The 24,951-nt window shown below is 36.8% G+C and overlaps 1 protein-coding gene across 1 annotated transcript; it reads right to left on the bottom strand.

The window, feature by feature from the left end:
- Positions 1 to 883: 883 nt before the first annotated feature.
- LOC136340851 (collagen alpha-1(II) chain-like) lies at positions 884 to 24,825 on the bottom strand. The gene is made up of 27 exons (XM_066285254.1): positions 24,715 to 24,825; positions 20,232 to 20,635; positions 20,031 to 20,175; positions 19,830 to 19,975; positions 19,598 to 19,771; positions 19,026 to 19,222; positions 18,876 to 18,966; positions 17,604 to 17,818; positions 16,468 to 16,603; positions 16,249 to 16,409; positions 15,763 to 15,979; positions 14,763 to 15,013; positions 12,125 to 12,286; positions 11,375 to 11,572; positions 8,628 to 8,772; positions 7,969 to 8,108; positions 7,818 to 7,910; positions 7,607 to 7,768; positions 5,924 to 6,131; positions 5,158 to 5,328; positions 4,735 to 4,841; positions 4,422 to 4,619; positions 4,120 to 4,318; positions 3,726 to 4,022; positions 2,132 to 2,304; positions 1,866 to 2,081; positions 884 to 1,712 (listed from the first exon to the last, which is right to left on the bottom strand). Exons 2-27 carry the CDS (start codon positions 20,632 to 20,634, stop codon positions 1,566 to 1,568), a joined length of 4,752 nt encoding a protein of 1,583 aa, XP_066141351.1. The 5' UTR covers position 20,635; positions 24,715 to 24,825; the 3' UTR covers positions 884 to 1,565.
- Positions 24,826 to 24,951: the final 126 nt, after the last annotated feature.

Here is a 24,951-nt window from a genome sequence, read left to right as displayed (position 1 = left end):
ACACGTCGTTCTTAACTTCAATGCCGCAGTGATTCGATCAGTCAAGTGTTGCTCTGTTTCCACTTGCGTTTCCTAAACTAAACTCTTTACATGTCTCCACAGAAATAAATCTAAAGGTGTTAGATCAGGTGATCTAGGGGGCCACGGAACTGGACCGCCTCTGCCGGTTGAATGTTGCCCGAACTAACGATCCAAATACGGACGGGCTTGAACAGAAAAGAGTATGAAGACCCACCATTATGTTGTAGCCACATTTGCTTTCCAACGTTTGATGGGACGTTTTCGGGAAGTTCTGGCTTGAAAATAAATAAAATAACTCAATCAAATACGTCTTTGTACATAACTGCCTTGAAGCATTATAGGGCCCTAGCACCTCAGGGAAACACTTGCGAACACGGATCCTTATACTCAGATGTCTTCCATCGTTGCGCTGAATAATCCCTAAAAATTTGACCTCATAGTTTTTAAACATCCAGTATTGCTTTGGGACGCTTTTCTCGAAAAGTGTAATGCAACTTTTGAAAAGGCGTCTTTTAAAAAAAAAAGGGCATATTTTTGACCCTGATAGCACCTGATGAAGTGTATTCACCAGAATAACCGTGCTTAGGAATGAACTACACCATCTAAGTTATCTGTAATGGATGTTGAAATAAAACAGATATTTGCAATTGCAAGAGTCCCTTAGGCCCACTCAGCACAAATCTAATCTAGTCAAATTTAAATAAGGTGTTGGACTATGTATTGTCAGACTTCCCTGAACCGGTCAGGAACGTGTATGTTAAAGGAACCTATTTTTGAATGTTAATTATTAAGCACTAATAACAAGCGCCTAAGTTTTCGTTAAAAAAGGAGGCCCCTATACAAAATAAAATCCCAATCAAAATAATCTTATGCATAGTATATTAATGAAAATATTCTTATCAACTCAATTGCAGGAACTTCGAAACGTATAATGGCAATTTGTTATATTTAAAGTTAAATATCTCAAAAAATAAGAAATTTGTTTGAATGTGGCAAACGCAGTAAAATGGGCTGATGTCGCACTATCGTACGAGGGTTTTGGAATCCATGGGATATGGGATGTTGGAGAAAAAATTAAAATGTTGCTCAGAGTGTTTGTTGGCCCGAAAAATCTATACTTGCCGTTAATCGATATTTATATTGAATCAGCACTCATATTTATCTGTATACTACCATATATGTGTGTAAATAAGGTCTGCCACACGGCCCTTTAAATGCTCTTGTATGAGAGTCCAAGGATGCACCTATCTGAACATGTTTTCCTCATTTAAGTATAACTGTGATTTTTGGAGATATTTAATTTCAAATGTAAATTAGAAATTTCATTTATGTGCAGGAGTTCCAACAGTTTAGTTCTCTATTCTTACTTACGATACCTACTTAGACAACTTTAGCACTCTTAGTCAACAATTAACAAATATCTTGTATCCATCAAAATGTGATAAATTTTAAGACAACCCTTAATACAATAACATCACTTTACATACTTTATTTTTCCCATCCATTAATGGCAGTGATATTGACTTTTATATAATACATTAATTTCAATAAAAGCAGACAGGACCTATGTCAACCCAGAACTTTTGGTCTATTTTTCCAACGTCTCTAAGTCCAATATCCATGATTGGCAGCCTTGAAGGCTTGTCAGTTGTGAATTCGAATACTGATTTAGCCCAGACATCTTTGCGATACTATATCAGAAAATAATAAATAATTACATACAGAATTTTGGAAAAATGGTTATTTTACATATTACATGACCATTAGAAGCACGCTTATTTCCTAATGGAGGGAGTATTATTTGTGCACAAGGCAAATGCACTAACTAGTAATTAATAATATACCTTGCACTCATCCAGGAGAGCTTCATATCGCATAGAGCCTTTCGGTGTGATTTCAACGTCACTATAACTCATTAGTTTTAGACCCTTTCGGTAAGTGTGTTTAATCACATCATAGTAAGCGATCGAATTTCGGCAATGGTAGGTAATATTCTGTGTGGCCCTTGATGATAACAAATGTAAATAACCAATCTGAGTGGAATCGGCTTTGTAATTAATCTGCGAAATTAAGAGGTACAGTAAACAAAATGCGAAAATATTCCAATTACCTTCAAACCGCCTTTTATCTCTGACAGCCAAATATCGGATTCATTTCCCATGTGATTCAACTCCGGCGATTTTGCGGGGCTTGGCAATATACAAGAAGCTTTTTTCGTCATGTCACAGTGAACCAAAATGGAATCTCTAGGATCGCCATCATTAGGGTCTATCCAATATTGCCCTTAAAATGCGCTCACTGTCATATGAAATGCACCACCCAGTAATAATAACAATTAAGTCTTGTAATTTTGGCAAAATATTGTTTCAGTAAAAAAAAACTTTATTAATTAGGAAGTTCATAATGAGTGACATTGCTTCGTGCGGCAATGCAAGCGGGTGCTGTTCGCGGCATGCTTTGCAACAAATAATCAAAGTCCTTCTGGGGTATTTTATTCCCTGCTACCTTAAGGTGGTATCAAGGGTCACCCAAATTGTTTGGTTGTTTTGGTAAACTTCGAAGACGGCGATTCATCATGTCTCAAAGATGTTCGATAGGTCATAGGTCCGGTGACCGTGCAGGCCAAGGCAGCATTTCCAAATGTGCTCGTTCCAGACGCTTTCGAATAATGTTCGTAGTTGATGACAAAAAGAACTAGTAGCGTTATTTCTTTTTTTTGCTGAAACTCAGATGATTTGATACTCTATTATGAAGCATTATTTTTTTGAAATTAGAAGACTTATTCATTATTATTACTGGGTTCTGCATTTCGTATGAAAGTGAGTGTAGTTAGTGGATATTCTGAGAAGTTTTCTCAAAGGATTAAAAAAAAAAAATTTGTGGTAACTATTGCTAGAAAATCAATTGAAATGATATTTGAAGAAATACTCTAATTTTCGACGGTGCAGGATTACAATATGCGGTTCTGTTAAATAAGCTAATAAAAAAAACTTTTTGCATTATTGTCATCTATAATAGTTTATATTTGTTTATATGCCATGAAAAAGCATTTTTTCCATTTGCATGGCAGATATAACTTTTTTTTACTTTTTGAACTTTTTGACATTTAAAAAGGGTAGCTCATTTTATCATCCAATGTTTTTTAAAATTACGTGTACCGTTAAAAAAACGAAAGATACGGTAATATCTTAAGAAACAAAAAATATATCCAAAGACAATATTAATTATTATTTCTAACCACACGTTAGACTTCGAAGATATTTAAATGGGAGTTGAAGTCATTTCCTGGTTCATGTGTCTAATACACATGATTTTTTGACTAGTTTTTCACGTTGAATATGGAGTGTGGATGAAGTAAAATTAACTGTGTGCGAACTGTTATTTTGCCCAATGCCGTTTTCAGAACATGAAGGTGATTTGAAATTTTTGGTTTATGATCTTGTTTTTATCAAAAAATCATCAGTTATAGATAAATATGCTTTCCCCCTTGTGTTTCAAAATCTCTTTGGCAATTCCATCGATTCTTTTACTCGATGGTCACTTTGTTCAGACGAATGTTCAAAAAACAATGCCACCAAAATACTACTTCGTTCACTTGAATCAAAAATAAATATTTTGTAGGATCTTTGCACTGCTTTGTGCTTCTTGATTAATACATCCTAATTAATAATTTTTCTAGGCAAACTAAAATATAGTTGTATTACCACTTGGATAATCAGGATACGCTGCCAAAATGTCCCTGCATGTGCGCCCAGGGTTGTTCTCCTCTCCATTTGGTCTTTTGTATTTTTCAAACGAAGCTTTCAAATGTTCGTAAGCTTTGGTGATAAGGTCTTTAGTTTCTTCAATTGACAATTCTTTGCCAAAGACTCTGGGTACGTACGGCGCATCAGACTGCGGATCTGGCCCTTTTTGAGTATTTGTATTTGCCAAAATTACAGCTAAAGACGCAGCATCGTAACCTATTCCTTCTCCTGGTGGTCCTGGTAGTCCAGGTGGGCCTAGTAATATAATTAAAAAAAAAAACAACAAAAAGCATAGAACCGATATTTGAATAGGAAATAAATACGTTAATTTACCAATGAAATTGTTTATTACCTGGTTGCCCTGGGAGCCCGGGCCTTCCTTCGGCACCAGGCTCTCCTCTTAAACCAATAGGGCCAGGTAGACCTGGTGAGCCGGGATTGCCATCACGACCAGGGAATCCTCTCGGTCCTATGTCACCATCCTTGCCTGAACTCCCCGGCGAACCTAAACTTCCTTTTTCTCCAACTAGTCCGGGTGCACCCGGGAGACCCTAAAAATTATAGAGTGAATACGTAAATGCTTAAATAAATATATTTTTATTTGTCAACGCGATGAACTGGTTTTGAATCTTCTCAAGCTGTAAAAAAGCATACCTGTAAACCCATTAAGCCTGTATGGCCTTTAGCCCCTTTGGGACCGGGCTCGCCGGTATCCCCTTTACGACCTTGCGCTCCAGGAGGCCCCTGCTTTCCTCTTTCTCCAGGCCGGCCTTCCACCCCTTGAGGGCCCGTTTCTCCAATCGGACCTCTTTCACCAGCTAAGCCTATTGGTCCTATTGGGCCAGGAGGTCCCTACATATAAGTAAATGAGCATCAGAAAATGTGCATTAATTTGATTAACTGCAAGGTGTCTTTCAAAAGTCTCGGAAAGGTGAAATTATGCACTTACATAGTAGTGGATACTTACAGGCAATCCTGTGGGACCTGCATTTCCTGGGGTTCCAGGTGAACCCTGAGGACCTCTATCTCCAGGTCGTCCACTTATGCCCGGTAAGCCGATTTTTCCGGAAGGACCTAAAATGTGTGTTCACAATTTTATAAACTACAAGCGAGTAACCATAGAAGAGAAATTTAACTTCTAAGAGGAAAGAGCTTCCTATCACAATTAATATTTTGCGGGTATTGGAGTAGAACGCACCACATTAAATGTTTTCGGACTCTTTAAACGAAATAAAAAATTATAATAATCGACACTAATTTTTATTTTTGTTCAAATTTTACTTGATTGAACTTTCACGTTATGGATGTATTACCGTCGTGCACTAAAACATGCTGCAACGAGGTAATTGATGCACTTGATACCGCAATGGCAACATTATTATCGCTTTACCTTCTGGACCTTGATCTCCAGTGAGTCCTGTCATTCCTGGCGGTCCAACCATCCCTTGAGGGCCTGGAGGACCTTCTTTTCCTGGCTTTCCTGGAACACCTGGTTCTCCCGTGGAACCAATATGTCCGATAAGTCCTTTATCTCCTTGAATTCCGGGTAGACCAGGTAAACCTAAAAGCAATTTTAAGTGCCTTTAATATTGGGATGTTTTTAGCAGGAAAATAAAATGGAAATGTTTAAGCTATGAGTGAGGCGGTCCCATATACTTATTGCATTGACAAATACGGATCTTGTGAATGGAGAAAAATTATATGGAAAGTTGTGTTTTTAATTCAAAATTTACTCCTTTACAACATGAATCAAATGATAACAACTTGGCTTTTTAAATTGAATTTTCAATATTGGTGTGTTCCAACCACAGCCTTTCACGGCGAAGTTTTTAATATCAGAAGCTCTCTCATCAACAAACTGATATTTTGAATTTTACAAATTCTTGCGCGCTTCTCATATAATTTTGAAAAAAAAATTAAAAAGGCAGAAGAAATGTTTACTCAATTAATTCTATATATAAAAAACGTACAAAGATATTATATGAATAGAGCTCGCATGCATGTAATCGGAGACATTTTCTAATTAGGGTTGCGCCACTTGCTTCTCTCTAATGCAAATTTATCACCAATAACACATATTTCAGTAAAAACTTCACCCTTAAGTCGAAATTTTTCGTCTTCCGTATACAGGCATTTAATACTTAAATTTTTATTACCTCTCTCTCCAGCGGGGCCCTGCGATCCAGGTGGACCAGGAACACCAGGACGGCCATCAGACCCTGATTCGCCTTTAGGACCTTCCAAGCCTGGAGGCCCAGAAGGACCTTGTGGCCCGGGATTTCCTGATCTGCCTTGATCACCTTGACTGCCTTTGATACCTGGCAAACCCGGTGCACCCGGTTGTCCTGCATTACCGGGATGTCCCTAATAAAACATTAATTTGAATAATGAACGTGGAGTTAATATATGACACCGATTGATTTGTGCGTAACAGCTAATTCACGCGAAAATGTTATAAATTTTATTTACAGCTTTGGGTCAGATATTTTTGTTATGCCGCAGTAAAGACCTGAGTGTTATGAGATCCAAGTCGATATGGCAACTACGCTGTCGGCAGTAGATCATGTTTTGCCATGTTTATTTATAAAAAAACAGATCCCTTTTTTGGTGGACTTAGGTACGAGGACAATCCCAGAAGTATCCGACCAGACATATAGATGGCGGATGTTTTGTTAAAAATTTGTCTATAGTACAAAGACCTAACCTCAAAAAGGTCATGTCTAGAGTTTGAGAGTGTTACGAAATCGTTTTTCGTGAACGCTTTTAGAGATTTTGTGAACGTGGAAAAATTTATTTATAGATATGTGATTTGTTCCTGTCATTTAGAAGATCTTAATCCATCCGACATCAAAGCGGAGTTAGATTCTACTCTGGAACCATCTGGTCCTTCGATGCCAACTGTAAAATATTCGGTGGCAGAGTTTAAACGTGGTCATACCAGTTGCCAAGATGAACTCCGCAGTGGTTGACCCCCCGACTCTCCAGATTGGACCACTCTAGTGCGGTTCTGTGGTGAAAATTCACAAGATTGCACTGGAAGATAGGAATTTCGAAAAGTAGTAGTCATCGCATTTTAACCGAACAATTTGATATGACAAAGCTGTGCGCAAAGATGGGTGCCGCGGTTATTCACAACTGAACAAAAACAGCGCCGTTAAGGTGCCTCAAGAAGGTGTTTGGCAAAGTTTCGCAGCAAAACAGCCGAGTTTTTTCATTGATTCAAAACCATAGATGAAACGTGGGGCTATCGTTCACTCCTGACACGAAAGGGACATCAAAACACTGAACTTAAAGGGGAAAATCGGTTTTAAAAAAGCCTCAAACTGTTCCATGAGCAGGACACGCTATGTCGTCAGTTTTTTTGGGACATATACGAGATAATTTTTATCGATTATCTTCCTAAAGGAAAAACAATAAATGGAGAATATTATAAAAATTTATTGCAGCTTTTGAGAAAAGAAATTAGGAAAAGCGACCCCATTATCAAAAAAAATCTTGTTTCCTTGATTGATTCCTTGCACTATTCACGTGTAGTTTGAATTTGAAAAACCGTGGTAGATCAGGACTACAAGGAACATAAAAAAAAAATCCTTTTTTTCAATTTCGTCCGGACTACAAGAACATACGGATTACAGAGAATTTGAATTAGCGGGACTTTACCGTACTTTGAATAGAAAATAAGAAATTTCTAGTTTTTGATTTTTTCAAGATTAAATAATTTTACAATTTTCCAACAATCTTACTTCGTTCCATTGTTACGAAAAAAGTCAATCACCCTCAATTTCGTACACATGAAGTTGTGTCCGTTTAAAACAATAATCATATCACAAAACTATTACCGCCTGTCCTGTTTCTCCATTTCGGCCTTGAGGCCCTATGGGTCCTGTGTCACCACGTGCGCCTGTTTCACCTCTAGCTCCTTTTGCTCCTGTTAACCCTATAGGTCCTTGTGAACCGGGTTCGCCCGGTCGCCCAATAGGCCCTGGATTACCTTGTAAGCCCTGTAAATGACTAATAATTATTCGATCGCCAGACTCGCACCTTTAATACCTTGGGACCAAGAGAACCTCTTTCGCCCTTGCCTCCCGGTAACCCAATTAAACCCGGAGGTCCTGGGAATCCTTGAGGACCCACTTGGCCAATCTAGCGGATACATGATATTATGTAAAATTGCCTGCTTATTTTAATTATCTTCTATTACCGGTCCTCGTTCCCCTGGACTTCCAGAGGCACCTGGTTCTCCTTGAAGGCCTGGCGTACCTGGATCACCTGGACTTGCAGGTTCTCCAGGTGGGCCTGGCAATCCTGATGGGCCAATGAGTCCTCTCTCCCCTTGATGGCCTTCAAATATTCAAAAAATGTTTAAATTTATTCAGTGATTTTGCTATCTATGAATAACTACTAGTAGTAGGTACATAGAACACAGAACACCAAACATTATCACTGTTGAATTAGGTACGACACGATAAAACCAAATTTAATGAAAGGCACAGAGATACAAGACGTTATAAGAAAAAAGTATTTTTCTCATTTTTACCATTAAAGTTACAGTATTTGTAATGAAAACCAGCAACCAAATGAACTTCACTTCGCAAATTTTATATAGATCGTGGCATATGGCGAGATCTCGCTCCGATCGTTCCACAGAATCTTAAGAGTTAGATAAAACTAGACATATCCAAACCAATTATAGTATAAATAGTTATTTTCAAGAGAGAAATAAAAGCTCTGTGTAAATACATTCCTGGACTTTCTTTTACTTACCGTAACTGAAAATAACGACTTTTAAGTTGTACCGATTTTTCAATAAGAATATTGAGAGATATGATTAATAATTATTAATTGGAAAAATAGTCCTACCTGGAGGACCTTCTGGGCCCATGGGTCCAAAAGCTCCCCTTTCGCCTTTCTCGCCTTGTTGACCTGGTTGACCTCTAAGACCGGGTAGACCAATCAGCCCCATTGGACCTTGATGCCCTTTGATTCCTCTTGGCCCAGGCATGCCCTGAATATTTTAATAATCACGATAATTTTTAAGCATTTAGTCACATAAGTATTGAACTCATTTAAAACGTAATCATTCAGGTCTTTCTTTTCTTACATTTCCTATTCCATGAAAACGATATGAATTTGGTCAAACTATTGCTAAATTGAATACATATCCTTTACATTCGTTTAATGAAAATTTTCAGCTAGAATTATACAGGGTGTCCCGAAATTAAAGCACCATATTTAAACAACGTAAATTAGGTCAAAAAATAACACCAAAACTTTAAATAAAACAATGTCGGAAAATGCTTCCTTAATGAGGTATGCCTCTTTAAAGACGTAACTCTGATGATGGTAATTTTGAAATATTTCCAAAACGGTGCAAGATAACTTTATGAAATTTGGTACGATTTTATACCTTATAAGCCTCAATTGACTGATGTGGCTGAATGGAAATTATTTCGTCAGAGGCGTGCTGCACGGGTAGTGTCGGGGTTAAAAAATGCTAGATTTTTTTTATGTGCCCCATTTTTTAGTTGCTGATGCAAAATTATGAAACCATATACGCTTCCAGAAAAAAAAGACACTCTTGGTTCACGATGCTAGGACGCTTCGTTTTCGAATAAAATGAATTTAAACATTACAATGCATGACAAATACAAATGATGCTTAAAGCGATATTTTATTAAACACATCAAAACGATTAAACAATAATAAAAAACGAACAAGAAATTTAAATGACGCACTTTCAAAGTAAGTTTTCAAATAAGTTTCCGTTTTGTTGGATACACAGTCTAGATCGTTTTTTTATGCTCTGGGAGGCACGGGAAATTTGAAACGTATTTTCTTTTATTTGATTAGCAGCTAAGTTGATTCTATCCAACAGTTCTTCCCTCGTATTTATTTCTGTGGCATAGATTATGCTACACATAAAGCCCCAAAAAAAATAATCCAGGGGATTAAGGTCAGGTGATCGAGGGGGCCAGGTTATTGGACTACCTCTTCCTATCCACCTGCCTGGAAACTTTTCATCAAGCCAATTTTTCACGTTATTTCCAAAGTGAGCTGGTGCCCCATCTTGTTGATAATACATTTGCAATCGGGTATGCAATGGTATATCTTCTAATAGGCCTGCCAGCTCATTTTGAAGAAAATGTAAATAGTGTTGTGCTGTTAACCGGTTTGGAAATACAACTGGTCCTATTAATCTATTTCCTATGATACCTGCCCAAATGTTGACAGAAAACCTATGCTGAAAATGTGTTCTCCTTACGACTTTTGGATTTTCATACTCCCAATAATGTGTGTTATGGATGTTAAATGCTTTGTCTCTCGTAAAACTAGCCTCATCAGACCACAAGATATTATGTAAAACATTTTGGTGATTCAAAACCCACTGGCAAAAATTCATCCTAACTGTAAAATCTTCCTCTCGTAAGTCTTGAACCCTTTTATAGTGAAAGGGATGCAATCCCTGCATCCGAGTCATTCTTCCTATCTAAAAATTAATATTCGAAATAACTGTTTATCTGTTGTTATTTTAACGACTGTATTTACGATCGATTTTGGTATGTTTGTAATGTTTTCAAGCGTTCTTAGAGAAATTTGAGGATTTTCTTCTATTCGATTAAGCACATTCTCGAAATCGTAATCTACTGTAGGTCTTCCTTGGCCTCGAGAACGTTGAAAAGAACCACATTCGATTAAATTTCTATGTACTCGACTAAAAACAGATCGAAAAGGTATTCTTCTTCTCGGGTACCTCCTTCTGTACTCTTCTACGGCGGCTCGCGAATTACCATTACAGAACCCATAAATAAAATGAATATCGGCAAGCTCCCTACTTGAAAATTTCTCCATTTTTCACTAACAGCTTAATAATGACACAAAGTAACTCCCCAACAGAATAAATATAAACATCAAATTGACAGTCAACATTGTTTAATATTTCGTAGCCTACTATTAAGTTTTCACAGAAAGTAAATCATTTGTATTTGTCATGCATTGTAATGTTTAAATTCATTTTATTCGAAAACGAAGCGTCCTAGCATCGTGAACCAAGAGTGTCTTTTTTTTCTGGAAGCGTATATGGTTTCATAATTTTGCATCAGCAACTAAAAAATGGGGCACATAAAAAAAATCTAGCATTTTTTAACCCCGACACTACCCGTGCAGCACGCCTCTGACGAAATAATTTCCATTCAGCCACATCAGTCAATTGAGGCTTATAAGGTATAAAATCGTACCAAATTTCATAAAGTTATCTTGCACCGTTTTGGAAATATTTCAAAATTACCATCATCAGAGTTACGTCTTTAAAGAGGCATACCTCATTAAGGAAGCATTTTCCGACATTGTTTTATTTAAAGTTTTGGTGTTATTTTTTGACCTAATTTACGTTGTTTAAATATGGTGCTTTAATTTCGGGACACCCTGTATAGTTTTACCTATTTCCCTAGATTGGTGAAAACTGCATTCATGAAATGTATTTATTTAATATGAAATTCATTTGATATTTTTCATTGATCAAACCGGTAAATATAAATAATAACACGTGAAAACACCTTTTTGCCATCATTTGACTTTAAGATCCATTAACATAAAATTTATTATCGTACCGAAGGACCGTCCAATCCTTGCGCTCCCGCTATTCCTTTGGCCCCAGGTTGTCCAGGCTGCCCAACCGGACCCCTCTCGCCTGGGAATCCTCTTTCACCTCTAATACCTGCCGTGCCCTGAAGACCAGGAGGGCCTTGTAGACCTATTTCTCCGTCCTTTCCTGGCTGTCCAGGATTCCCTGGATTCCCCGGAAGTCCCTAACGGAATTATTAGCTAGAGTTAAACGATTTAGTTGATAGAATAGCGGAAGGTAAATGTAAAATATATTGGAATTGTCTAGTTGAAATGGTGACCTACAATCAGCCATTTTTACTTAATCAACTTAAAGAATGTTTAATTTCAGTATACTTCGAAGATAGATATGCATCCCTTTAGGTTGCTTCAAATACCACTTAAACTGAATAACTGAATCAGAGGTATCAGTACCTCAACATGTATGTTTGTATGTACAGGAAGGCCTTAGAATTAATGTACTGAATTGTTACTATAAGCAACCCTAAGTCCAACGCCCCATATTTTGATTTTTTCTATGAATATTAATTTTTAACTTAACTAAACACTTCTGAAAAACTATTAAGTTCATTTTTGAAAATAATAGATTTTCGGTTTGAAAATTTTAGATTTCAACTTATTTTTCACACCAAATTTTAATCCTCCACAAGTCTGTCATAGAGCAACTTATCACAGTCAGTTACTACATTTAATTTTCTGTGCTGGAATTACACTATTAGTTTCATCTGTATTCATACCTGAAATCCTCTTGGTCCTGCAACACCTGAAGGTCCTCTTTCACCATCATGCCCCTGTAAACCAGGTGGTCCCTGCGGCCCAGGGGCACCCTCTTTTCCTGCATCCCCTCTAGGCCCTGGGGAACCTTGAGGACCAGGTTCACCATCTTTTCCAGATTCTCCCTGAGAAATTGACACGTTATAGTACAATAACTGAAAAATACTAAGAAAATAATGAAAATAAAATAAGTACCAATTTTAGTATTGTGTTACCTAAACTGCCTCTATTAGTGATAATACATATAATGTCAAAACATATTAATATAGTTTTTACTATTATATGATATCTTATATATTATAGATGATTTGTTGACTCGTACTGTCTTCTTGTATAATGACAAATGCATGGGAATGCGAAATCGCGCAGGTAACCGAACATCTACAGTGTAGTGTATAAAAAGTCCACATTCTATGGTTACGTAAACATATACTATGTACTATTGTGATCAAAATTAAGGTGAATTTTCCATTTATTAGGCGGGACGATAAAATCATGAAATTATTGGTCAATTTCAATTCAAAAGCGTTGCATTGAAAAATGTCAAACAATGATTTTTGACTATCAAGGCGTCATGAAAAGTATCATTACAAGAGATGAGACTTGTATGTATGGATGTATACGACCCCGAAAGAACCGACCAATTGAGCAAATATCATGTAAAAGGTTAACCAAGGCGAAAAAAATCCTATTAAAGTAGTTAAACCGTTAAGGTCATGTTGACAGTTTTCTTCGATTATCTTGTTATTGTTCATTATGAATTTCTTTGGCTAGGCCAAATTGTTAAGAGGACACATTATTGCTTTTTACACCACAATAATGTCCCATCCCAGACTGCATTGGTCTTTCAAGAACATTTTGTCAAAAATTCGACTCACATCGTACCACGGCCACAGTATTCGCTTGATTTAGCACCATTGGACTTCTGGTTGATCAATAAGCTCAAAAGATCGCTTCGGGGACATCGTTTCGACCTCACTGATGAAGTAAAAGCCGAATTGAAGAAAGTATTGAAGATCATCTGAGATAAAGACTTCTCTGTCTGTTCCGAGGATTGAAAAAAACCAAGGCATAAGTGTCCTGTGTCGGACAGGGAGTACTTTGAAGGCGATAAAATTTATTTAAAAGAATAAGTAAAGTTTTTCATGTTATAAATAAATTCAGCTTATCTTTTCATCACAATAATATACAGGGTGTCCCAGAATAAGGGGGTCAACGCTTAACCACATATTCTTTGGTCAAAAATATATCGATTCATGGTGATATATTTATATACGAAATTGTCTCCATCTGGAGATACAAGCTGTTAATGTCTCACTTTTTTTTAAGTTTTGAAGATAAGTCGAAAATGGCTAGATGGATTGCTACGAAATTTTCTGTATAATCTTTCTGCTTCTCAGGGCACATTCGACATGGCTTATTATGGTAAAACCACCAGGGGTAGTGGTCAATTGCTAGAAGATTGAATGTTAAATATACCAGAACTTTTTTATTCGTTCATGCTGACCGTTGATTTTTTTCAATGAAATTCCTGGTCAGTTATGCAACTTTTTTTATCTCTTATTGAATTTTGATTTGGAGCCTCCATTACACGAAAAAAAATTTTTATTGTTGATAATGTCAGTCAATACATACCCTTGAGAAAGAAATAAAAGCATACATATCAATAAATAATTAATTTAATAAGTGCTCAACGTGACCACCCCGTTCTCGAATACAGAGATACACGTGTCGAAGAAAATTAAATTTTAATCTTCCCAACATCATTGGATCATTGCGCATTCCATCAGCTACTTGCAAAATTCTATTTCTTAGGTGGTCTTCAATTTGAAAAGGAACAGCATATAAACGAGATTTTAGCGTACCCCGAATAGAAAAGTCGCAGGGATTTAGATCTGGAGATCTAGGTGGCTATTAAAGATGAGCATTACTTCCTCCATTAATTTTTTTTCGTCTAATGGAGGCTCCAAATCAAAATTCAATAAAAGATAAAAAAAAGGTGCGTAATTGACCGGAAATTTCATTAAAAAAAAACCAACTGTCTGCATGAACGAATAAAAAAGTTCTGGTGTATTTAACATTCGACCTTGTAGCAATTGACCACTACCCCTGGTGGTTATACCATAATAAGCCCCGTTGAATGTGCCCCGAGAAGCAGAAAGATTATACTCCAAATTTCGTAGCAATCCATCTAGCCGTTTTCGATTTATCTGCAACAAAAAAGTGAGACTTTAAGAACTTTTATCTCCAGAAGGAGACAATTTCGTATATAAATATATCACCATGAATTGATATATTTTTGACCAAGGAATATGTGGTTAAGCGTTGATCCCCTTATTCTGGGACACCCTGTATATGTTTTGTGACCAGACTTATCTGTGGTTTTGAGGGCGACGTTGCAGGACAGAAACGACGTTCAGATGCCATAGTATGAACGCCGTGTAGCTTTCAAACCAAACGTACAATTGCATCAGAAGTTTTTCGCCCTCCAATTAACTACTCTTTTTCAAAATTTATTTCTTCATCATTAATATTAATATCCATTATTGTTGACCCATGTTCAAATTTTTTGCAACGTTACGTTGTAACATGCATATATACCGGTATTCCTTTGTCGCCCGTTGGGCCTATGGGACCTGGAATTCCTTGAATGCCTTGGATGCCTGGCTCTCCGGGTTTGCCATCCTGTCCAGGTAAACCTCTGTCTCCAGGTGAACCGGCCTTGCCTGATAAGCCGGAGCGTCCCGGCAATCCCCTGGGGCCTTGAGGTCCGAGTTCGCCGGGTCTTCCCAATTCACCTTGAGATCCTTTGGGTCCAGGAGCTCCCTGGGATCCTGTAGCGCCAGCTTGCCCTAAATAAGTTTGGATAAGTATTACGTTTAAACAATCTTTGAGAATAATTTATATAAAAACGCCTTCAAATTGTTCAGAGGTTATACAGTGTGTTTGATAGACGGTTTGACAAAATTTCTTGGATGATAGGGAAAGTTCTTTGCAACTGATTTAACCTAATTTACCTTTATTTAACACCTCATCGTTTTCGAGATATGACTTTTTTGTATTTTTTCATAAATTTCACAAAATTTGATATTTTGGCTTCAATCACTTTATTTTAAATAATGCTGTCGGCTTAAATGAAATTTATTCGATAACGTGACTATTTGCCGCTTCTAAGCAAACCATAAAAACTGAAATCCGTGTATAATATAGGTAAAAAATTAAGAACTTAGAATGCAAAGGAGAAATTATAGAGATTGAACCATTAGCAATAAAATTTTATTTCAACCAAAATTCGTATAAATCTTCAAAAGGAACAAAACCCTATTTTGGTACCCTATCAAATGGTGTATCACATGTCCTCAAATTTGCCTTTTAAAACTTCAATTCCTTCCATTTTTAAGCGATCTTCCAACTTGTTGATAGTTTTTGAAATCACTTTGCTAGAGGAAGAAAACTCACCGTGCATGTGATTGAAACTCATAACAAATTTTTATTAATTCACTAATTTGATTTCTATGCATTTTGATCATTTATTTTCCTGTCATCGTTTTAAATACAGAAATATCCGTTATGCACCTTAAATTGTTGGTTATTCACTTACCCTTTGGGCCGGGGGCTCCATCCGGCCCTGGCAATCCTGTTATTCCAGTAAGTCCTCGTTCACCTTGGGGGCCAGATGGTCCAGGTGGACCTCTATTTCCTCTCCTGCCTCTTTTTCCTTCAGGACCTGTCATTCCGGGTAGTCCTCGAAAACCTTGGGAGCCAACTTCACCTTTTTGACCAGCTTCTCCTTTGTAACCTCGCTCGCCAGGAATACCCTAATAAAATTAGCAGTCTGTAGTTTTTAGAGCAACGATGAAGTATATTTCTGCAGGTACCAATAAAATTTCTTATGATTTCTTATAATTATTGCATAGACAAAGTTTTGATATACCTGTATGTCTAAATAGTTATAAAAACCAAAAAAATTGCAGAAAGGGTCATCGCATTGTGATTATCTACAATACAGCAAAATTAAAAACTTAAGGAGTTCAGAAATGGGCTTTTTATGTCAGGTTTCAGATATATGATAGAAAACTCAACTTGCCTGTAAACCTTTAGCTCCTGTGGGTCCAGGGTTTCCATCTAATCCTGGAGGACCCCTGGAACCTGGAAACCCGATGGGTCCAATTATCCCTGGTGACCCATTTGCACCTTTTTCCCCGGGCATCCCATCTTTTCCAGGCGGACCCTCTGGCCCGGTTTCCCCTAAGGAATAATATTTTATTAGAAACAAAAGTGTTCCTTGTATTAATTAAAACAGAACCTGGTTCTCCCGGCCGGCCGGTCTCACCCCTTGGTCCTTGAAGTCCCTGACCACCAGGAGGGCCAGCAATTCCTTGATCTCCTTTTGCGCCAATTATCCCGGGAAAACCTGGTGGTCCCGGTTTTCCTGCGTTACCCTAGATAAAGAATGTTGGCGTGATAGAATATTGAGTAGCTCGCAAGGAAAAGAGTCCGAGATTACAATATTATGATAAACATGCTGTATGTACAGAAAATGTTACAATTGGTACGAGATGAAGAGAGATGAGAACAATTTTTTATGCCTTAATTCCAATGCAAGCGGGGAAGGTTGATGAAGAAAGTCTGAATTATCAAGCGGTTGTTCTCATGTAATCATATATCAGTCAGTATCTAATTTGCATATGGAAGCTCAACCCTTCTAGTGCTCTTTTGAGGGTAGGTTTTTCATCGGCTTGCTGGAGTACGTGAGTGATCTATCGTGACTTTTGAATCTCCAAGCTAAACTAAAATCTGCCCTTGGTATAATGCCTCGTTTCTCGGTAATCTTTTGTAAAGTTTATACTTCATTTCCTCAGCCGTTCACTTTTCCTCAGATTCTCAGAGGAACAGCACTTTCTGGCCATATAGAACTTTTGCGGTGAAATATCAAGCATAATATGGCGCGTTTGTTATGTATTTCCAGCTTGGCAATTATTTCATCTTGAGTCAACGGCCAAAACGATCTTCCTTGTCTCATGAAGCCCACTGAAGTGATAACTTCATAATTCGAAGTGTCTCCCTTGATGGTGGGAGTGAAACATCAATACATATTTTCAATCTTTGTCCTATGGTCGGTCCAACGATGTATCACCCTACATAGCATGACGCGCCACAAGAGTCCAGTTAAAATTACGAAGAGCAATTTCTTCTTCTATGTTAAACTCTTGGTTTTTAGATATTTTAAGAACCTCTCTTCAAGGACGTAGTTGAGGGCTTTGGGATTGACGTAGGTTACCCACTTGCATATTGTTTACTTTAACTATTCTCACCGTTTTTATATTGATTGAAGTATAATTTCATATAAATCATTCAAAACAAAATCGATATAAAATTATTGACCTACTTATGGTAGATACCATAAGTGTCAAGAAAATAGTCCCAGAAATATAACTTTACCTGAGAACCTGGCGGGCCAGCAGGCCCATCTATTCCTCTGAGGCCAGGAGGACCCGGTGGCCCTTCCCTTCCTCTTTCTCCTCTAGGACCCGCAGCACCTGGGGAGCCGGTTAACCCAACGAAACCGGGTACCCCTTGCACTCCTTTTTCGCCAGGAGGACCTTGTTGACCAGTTGGACCATCCAAGCCAGGAAACCCTCGATGACCTTTGAGTCCTATTGATGATGTTAAGAAATATTTATTTTATTCTCTGTTCAGAGCTTTTGATCATTGTCTATTCAAGAAGGTACTTTATTCAAGATGGCCCAACGAAAACTGAACACCTCGATTTTTAGTATTCTAAATAAAAATGTGTAAAAACGCACAAACCCGTAATTTTTTGATTTGGTGGGGGGAATTTTTTATTGCGTTTACAACCCTTCAACTTGAATCGCTGACCAGGGGTGGCAGTAACCCTAAAATTTTTAATGGGAAGGGGTATTGAGTGATAACTAATTTTAAATGTGATTGTAACCTGGTTGTAACCTCCAGGTTTGAAGTCGCTGCCATTATTACCGTTGAAATGACAGCTTGTCAAAAAGTGTAAGGAAAAAAATTCATTTTTGACAATAAAAGTTACAGATAAAATAAGGGCGGGAAGATCTTTAAACGTGATATAGCACTGAATGGTTTAGAAGGATGTGAGTTTTACCCTTAATGGTATAATTCGTGATTTAATTACCCCCGAAATTTTACGTAATATAAGACGATGGTTGGAACAAAATTTTATTTATTGCATAGAGGTAAATGGCGATCAATATCAGCATGTAATAATTTGATAAGGAAAGAAATGTGAACATTTTTTTCATTTACCCATGTTTTTAAGAGAAAAGATATAAATAATGAAAAATTTGTCCTCCAATCAAAAATCGACGGACACGAGCGTTTTTACATATTTTCATTTTAAATACTGAAAATTGAATCCTGTATATTTAATATTTTTGTAAGGTGAGTTAATTGCGAGTCTACCGAGTTGATTAGTAAAATTGAGGGAAAGTTTTAATAGAACGTATGTTACCTCATTACGTTGAAAACGTTAAAAGGAGCATGTTGGACATATACTTTCGACCCATTGAATGCATTATTACTTAACGAATTTGTTTACGGGCGAAGTCACTTAATTTTAAGTACCGAGTATGGAAACTTGTAACGGATGAAGTAAATATTTTATACACCCACTGTTTTCGCTCTAAACAGTGCTTTAAAATTCATTTACGTGTAAATATCGCCTACCAGGCAAGCCAGGCATTCCTGGAAGGCCTCTGTTACCCGGTGCACCTATAGCTCCTGGAGCACCTGTTTCTCCATCATCTCCCTTATCTCCCTAATATGTCAGAGAATTAATGCAATTCTATTAAATTCGACTTATAATATGATGCATACATCTTTTCCTGGAGGTCCGGGTGGACCCCTTAGCCCTATTGGTCCTATTGAACCTGGAAGTCCAGGTTCTCCAATTTCTCCTCTAGTACCTTGGAATCCTTGTGGGCCGGGTGGACCTTGCTCGCCAGGGGATCCCCTTGGACCTGGTGATCCCACTTGAGCTTGCACATATTGAAAAGGTTCAAGCACTTGCGGTCCTAAGAAGTACGAATAAGTTAAATAATATGGGAGTTACATAAATCTTCATATAACATATTACCTACATGTTAAGATAAAAAATTAACTTCTAACACACGAGTGTGAAATATTGCGGTCGAGCGTTCAACGAGTCGCTCGTTGAACGCTGGACTGCAAATTTCGGATTAAAACCGCCGGAACGCTCGTGAGGGTGCTAGCCAGCCTAGTGTGTTAAGAAGTTTTTTACTAAGTTTACATTATGAAGATTCTGAAAATGATGCTAAGCTAATTAAATGGAAACCAGTTTGCTGCCCCTAAATTCGTTCCAATAAGAGTGCAAGACCAAACTTGAGCACTTTATAAATTCGGGAAGGTAGTAGATTTTCAAAGATTACCTTTATCGTTGGCTCGATTTGCGTCAGCTAATTGAGCGTAATAAGCCGTTAAATCAGGAAGTGGTCCAGGCGGACCAGGTGGACCAGGTATCCCTGGATTACCTGGCGATCCTACTAAACCACTCTCACCAGGACGGCCTGGCTGACCTGGAGAGCCAGTTTCTCCTCTGGGACCTGAAACACACAAAAAGGTCAATGAAACATTATAGTTACGTATATTAATATGATAGACCTGGATAAGGGTCATCGACGAGCGGTATTCTGGTAGGTCGCACACTTTGTGGGCAGATATCATCGGTGGTACATTCCACTTTTCCATCAAGGCAAGTACAGTTTGTACATGCTCCTACACTCCATTTGTCCGCATTCTTGTAGAATCTTTTATGTAAAGCTCGTTAAATTCAAACGATCCCATTTTCAAGAAAAAACTTACTTTCCATCAAAGCTGCAGTCAAATGCCGCAACGTGACTTTCAGACGATGGTTCATTAATAACAACCTCCACTCGACCTTTGGGATATTCATCTACAAATTGGGGTTGTTCATCAGGTGGTTGTGGCGTGGTAAAAGGTATAAAACCTGAAAGTTTCTGACTGTTATTATTGTTAAATTTTACGTATTTATACCACATAAACCTTTGTTATTTCCTTCATTGTAATCATTTTCCTCATTATAATCGTAGTCAGTAAGATAATCCTCACTTGGCTGTTGATTTTGAATTCCTTCGACTTTTCTTTTAACAGTTTTTCGTTTTCTATTTTTTCTAAAATTTTTATTTTGTGAATCTGGCGAATAATATTCACTTTCTGAGTCTTTGGGATATAAATTTATTTTTAGAGACTGATCAACTTTTCGAGAAGGGGTATTTATATATTCATCTACAGTTGCCTTAGTTACACCGAAATTGGGATCTTCTGTTGTTGGGACCTCAGTTGAAGGAATCGCCTTTTTAATTTTTTTCCTTCGAACTCTAGCATTAGCCCAATTGAAGACAGTGGCGATTACTAAGATTGTCAAGATGTACGTCTCGTACTTCATCCTAAGAAAACATTGGAGTCTTTAGTAAATCCCGTCCTTTATGGATATCAATAATATAACAAAGTACGATACGAATACGTTACAAGGTGCGTCAGCTAAAATGAAACAGAGCTGTTTTTTCGGTTGATTCATCGTAACTTCTTCAGAAGTTATGCAAAAGTTTTTGGACACGTCAACTTTAGTAGGGAGGGGGAAGGTTTTTTATTGGAAATTGACTGTGCTTTCCTTTACCTGCTACATAGGGGAACGACCACCTCCCAAAATTTTAAATAGTAAGAGAGGTCGGGTGAAACATAAAATTAAAAGTTTATTCAAAGGCTTTATGGTTATACTAAAATTGCTTACCGTGAAACAATCATTGGCGAATAAATCGCTTATCTCCGAATGAACATTATTACGATACATAGAGCACAAAATATCTAAACCAATTTTCCAAAATACTGCTTTTTAACTTCGCGGCACAGAAACGAATTTGCTCGAAACGCTGTCGGAACTTCTGGATTTTTGGGGTCTATTTGGCAACCCTCATGAACAATGCATTCTCGCATACTTCCAAGGTACCTGGAGGAGTGGCATAAACTTTGGACTTGAAAAAACAACAATTTGGAATGTCTTCCTGAAAGTCTGAATTCATCCTCGTGTGGCTATCGCATGTTTGGCCCGTTGAAAGAGGCACCGGGAGAAGAAAGATTCTATAAGGATGCAGTTCCTGAGGGCTTCACGCGCAATTGGTTGTAAACACTCCCCCTTTCTTTCTATGGTAGCGGCGTTAAGAATCTTCCAATATAATTGGAAAATTCTATTCTTAAATCAGGAGATCGTGGAGAAAAATAACATGTACCTTCCACTTTTGGACCTTGTTCCAATATACTTTTAAAAAATAACTCCGATTCATATTTGATCCACCCTGGTAAGTACAATACTCATATGTCAGTTTTCACCTCCACATCTAGTATCAAAATATTGCGGGAGCGTAAGTTTTGCCCTATAAGAGTATTAATCTTCCAATATTGTTATCAAGCTGTGTTAAAATATCTTTCGGTAAGTTCCTTTAATTGCAGTGAATGCATTAAATGTATCATACCAATTTAGGCCATAACAGAACTTATAGATTATTGTGCTCTTTTAAGTAATATTAAAACTATAAATCTTAGGCATAATCAAATGGTGCGTTATAGGATCGTCTGCCAAATAGAACATTATAAACGCCTGCATTAAAGTGACCTCAATAATAGGCGAGTGTTACATAAATTAGTTTGGATAAAAACATGCAAATACATGCTAAGAATTTAATTGATATTACAGCCATGGAATTGGATTGCGTGGTAAGAACATATTTAATGTGTAGTCTTTGCAGTTAGGTTCATCACATACGAATTCAATCTGAATCGGCCGATTATAATAAATTTCATATTCACTTATGAGTGGTACGTTCATGGAAAATTTCCGAACTTAACCCTTTGCATTCGTAATTATGTTTGAGAAGACTTCGGTTAACTCGGAATTATTTTTTGTTTTCGATTCAAATAAAAATTTTTTGTTCGAAAATACAATAACCTAACTTGCTGGGTTGGTATATGTCCTTGGCTCATCGCAAGAAAAGAAGTTCCTATTAACATGAACCCGCAAGCGCACTGTTTCCAAAACACAGGATGTAATTTTTTTTTTTTGTCGATATCTTAGGAACTGCTGAAGTACAGAACTGAGCTTTTGTACACATATTATCACTAATATTAGCTACTTTTTAGTGGGGCAGATTTTAAGGTTAATCTAAGATTTTTTGCCCCTAATTTTTACCCTATTCGCACAATTAGCAGTTGGAAGCCATATTTTAAACGACAATGTTTTCTACACAAAAATAGTACTGTTGGTTAGAAGCTCTAAAACGAGCCCTATGCCAATTGTTCCAGTGCGCCAGAAATTAAGGACAAAAAATCCCCCATGAACCTTAAAATTTCTGCTACTAAAAGTAACTAATATTAATGATAATATATATACAAATAGTTAGTTCTTTACCTAAAACGACTCCTGAGGTATCGTCAAAATTCTGAAAAAAACTTTATTTTTAATATCCTGTATCTTGAAAAGGGTTCTCTTGCGGACCTATGTCAATAGGAACTTTTTTTCTTACAATGAGCCAAAGAGAATTGCATCCTTAATTTGTGGACACATGTTTTAAAACACTATGTGCATACCGGATGATTCTAAATAAATGGGACAAATAATGTATCTAAGTTATATGTGTACATCTTCATTCTTCAACGTAAAAAAATAAAAAACAATGTCTAAAGTAACAACAAATGCAAAAATAATTCTCCTTAGTATAAAAACTATCAATGTTTCCAACTAAACTAAAAATATGGAATTAGAAAAAACAAGCAAAGACAGCTTTTATTTAAATACATATGTACATCTATTAACATTAACACTAATCTAAAATTATAACTAAAGAACGATACATCCATACGATCATTCCGTAGATACGTTACTAACATTAGGAGAGTATATCAACGAAAGTACTGCCAGAAATCGAATAAGCCATTTAAACATAAGACTTAGATATGAGGAGACCTAACAAGTATTTAATCACTTCAATGTGTAGAATCTAAAAATGAAAAAGTATACAGGATGTTCCATTTGAATTAAGGAAGGTCACATTGACTTGGGGTATAACCGGAAGTAGTAAAAACAGTAAAGTCCCATTACACAATGCATTTCATCAAACTACACAATTTGCCCCCAAAACATTTTCGATTATCTCTAACCATAACGGAAATATCACCTTATAACAAACAGAGTTACTGAGACACTCTGTATATTATTTTCAAACGAAATGCGAAAAACGCATTTTACATTTTTTTAATTTTCGCGTCATTTGGAAAATAGGTACTTTTTATATAAATATACGTATAAGTACCGTCCAGTATTTAAAAAAGTTCATTCTGAAAATATAAACCAAATAAAATATACATTTTTCACTAAAAATTAAGTAACGCAAAATAAAGTAATTATAACAAAAAATATTGTTATATAAAATAAAAATTTACAATAGATTCACCAAATCCAAATATCACAGACATGGTACAATTCACACAGTACAACTTTTTAACAAATAATAATAAGAAGAAATACGAGTTCACGTGTGCACACACTCCTGAGGATATATTGGGAGTACTAACATGCAAGAGGGAGGGGTCGAAATACGCTCTAATTATAGAGCAGTGGTTGAAAAATACAGCAGGACTTTTAAGTATCGTCGGGTACCAAAAGGTTAAGAAAAGAAAATATTCTTGTCTTTAAGAAGTATTCCTGTTAAAATTATTGTTTCCGAGTATTTTTGTATTATCAATTTCAACTATCATGTTAGAGTTTTTATAATATGCATTGAGAACCCAGTAAGATGATTATTCTCTTAATATTAGTAAGTGGAGAATACATGTCGCGTATTTCAGATTGTGTAACAGAATACCCTATAAAGCAATGCTATAAAACAAACAAATGCAACTTATCATACATTAAAATATAAGTTTCAAAAGGCAATACATTATCGCACGAATTCAAGTGTGCAAACTGAAGAGCGACCGACCAGTTGGCAATGCATGAGTGCGTTAATGGCCTTGTTAAAGGAGCATCTAAGACATTTTTTTTTTAATTGAGGTAAAATATTTGTAGTTTGCGTGCGGTAACGTCACTTTACCGCTCCCGTAGGGAAAAACAGTATCAGGAAAGATTATTGCCGCTGAATTTGATTTCAGTTTTTTCCTTTTAAGTCAAATCATGAGAAGCTACAAAAACTATAATGAGATTCATTGCATCGTTAAAAACATTATATAATTTGGGTTTTGCCGTTTCACAATTTTACTGCTTTCCATACCTCGGATAAAATAAATAAATGGATTATTCCCAGATTTACATGATTTCGTACCGGTGATAACTGGTGCCGATAAATCGGTACCAAAATCAATCTATTTTTTATTTGCCGGTGTCCATATCTGGTAAAAGAGTGGTAAATTTAAATGTCACGTTAAATGTTATTTTTACTCCTCAGTAGGGACTTGTAAAGTTAAGCATTAGTATTACCTCTCAAATTTCGACAGCACAGTGCCACTACTCCATGACTTTTTTTTGAAACACACAAAAAAAATATCTCGTACACATTCCCGGTAGCGTCAACGCTCTTGAATAGGAACTCTGCCTAGAGAGAACAGGATCATTCTTATTTATCTATCATACTTCTTCATACATAGTGGGGAGCTTGTGATAGATCCAGACCAACAATCGGTTAAAGCAATTACACAGTAAACTTATTTTGAATTA

The sequence above is a fragment of the Euwallacea fornicatus genome, chromosome 8 (assembly GCF_040115645.1).
Source record: "Euwallacea fornicatus isolate EFF26 chromosome 8, ASM4011564v1, whole genome shotgun sequence".
NCBI lineage: Eukaryota > Metazoa > Arthropoda > Insecta > Coleoptera > Curculionidae > Euwallacea > Euwallacea fornicatus.
This window is presented reverse-complemented; position numbering and strand designations above follow the sequence as displayed.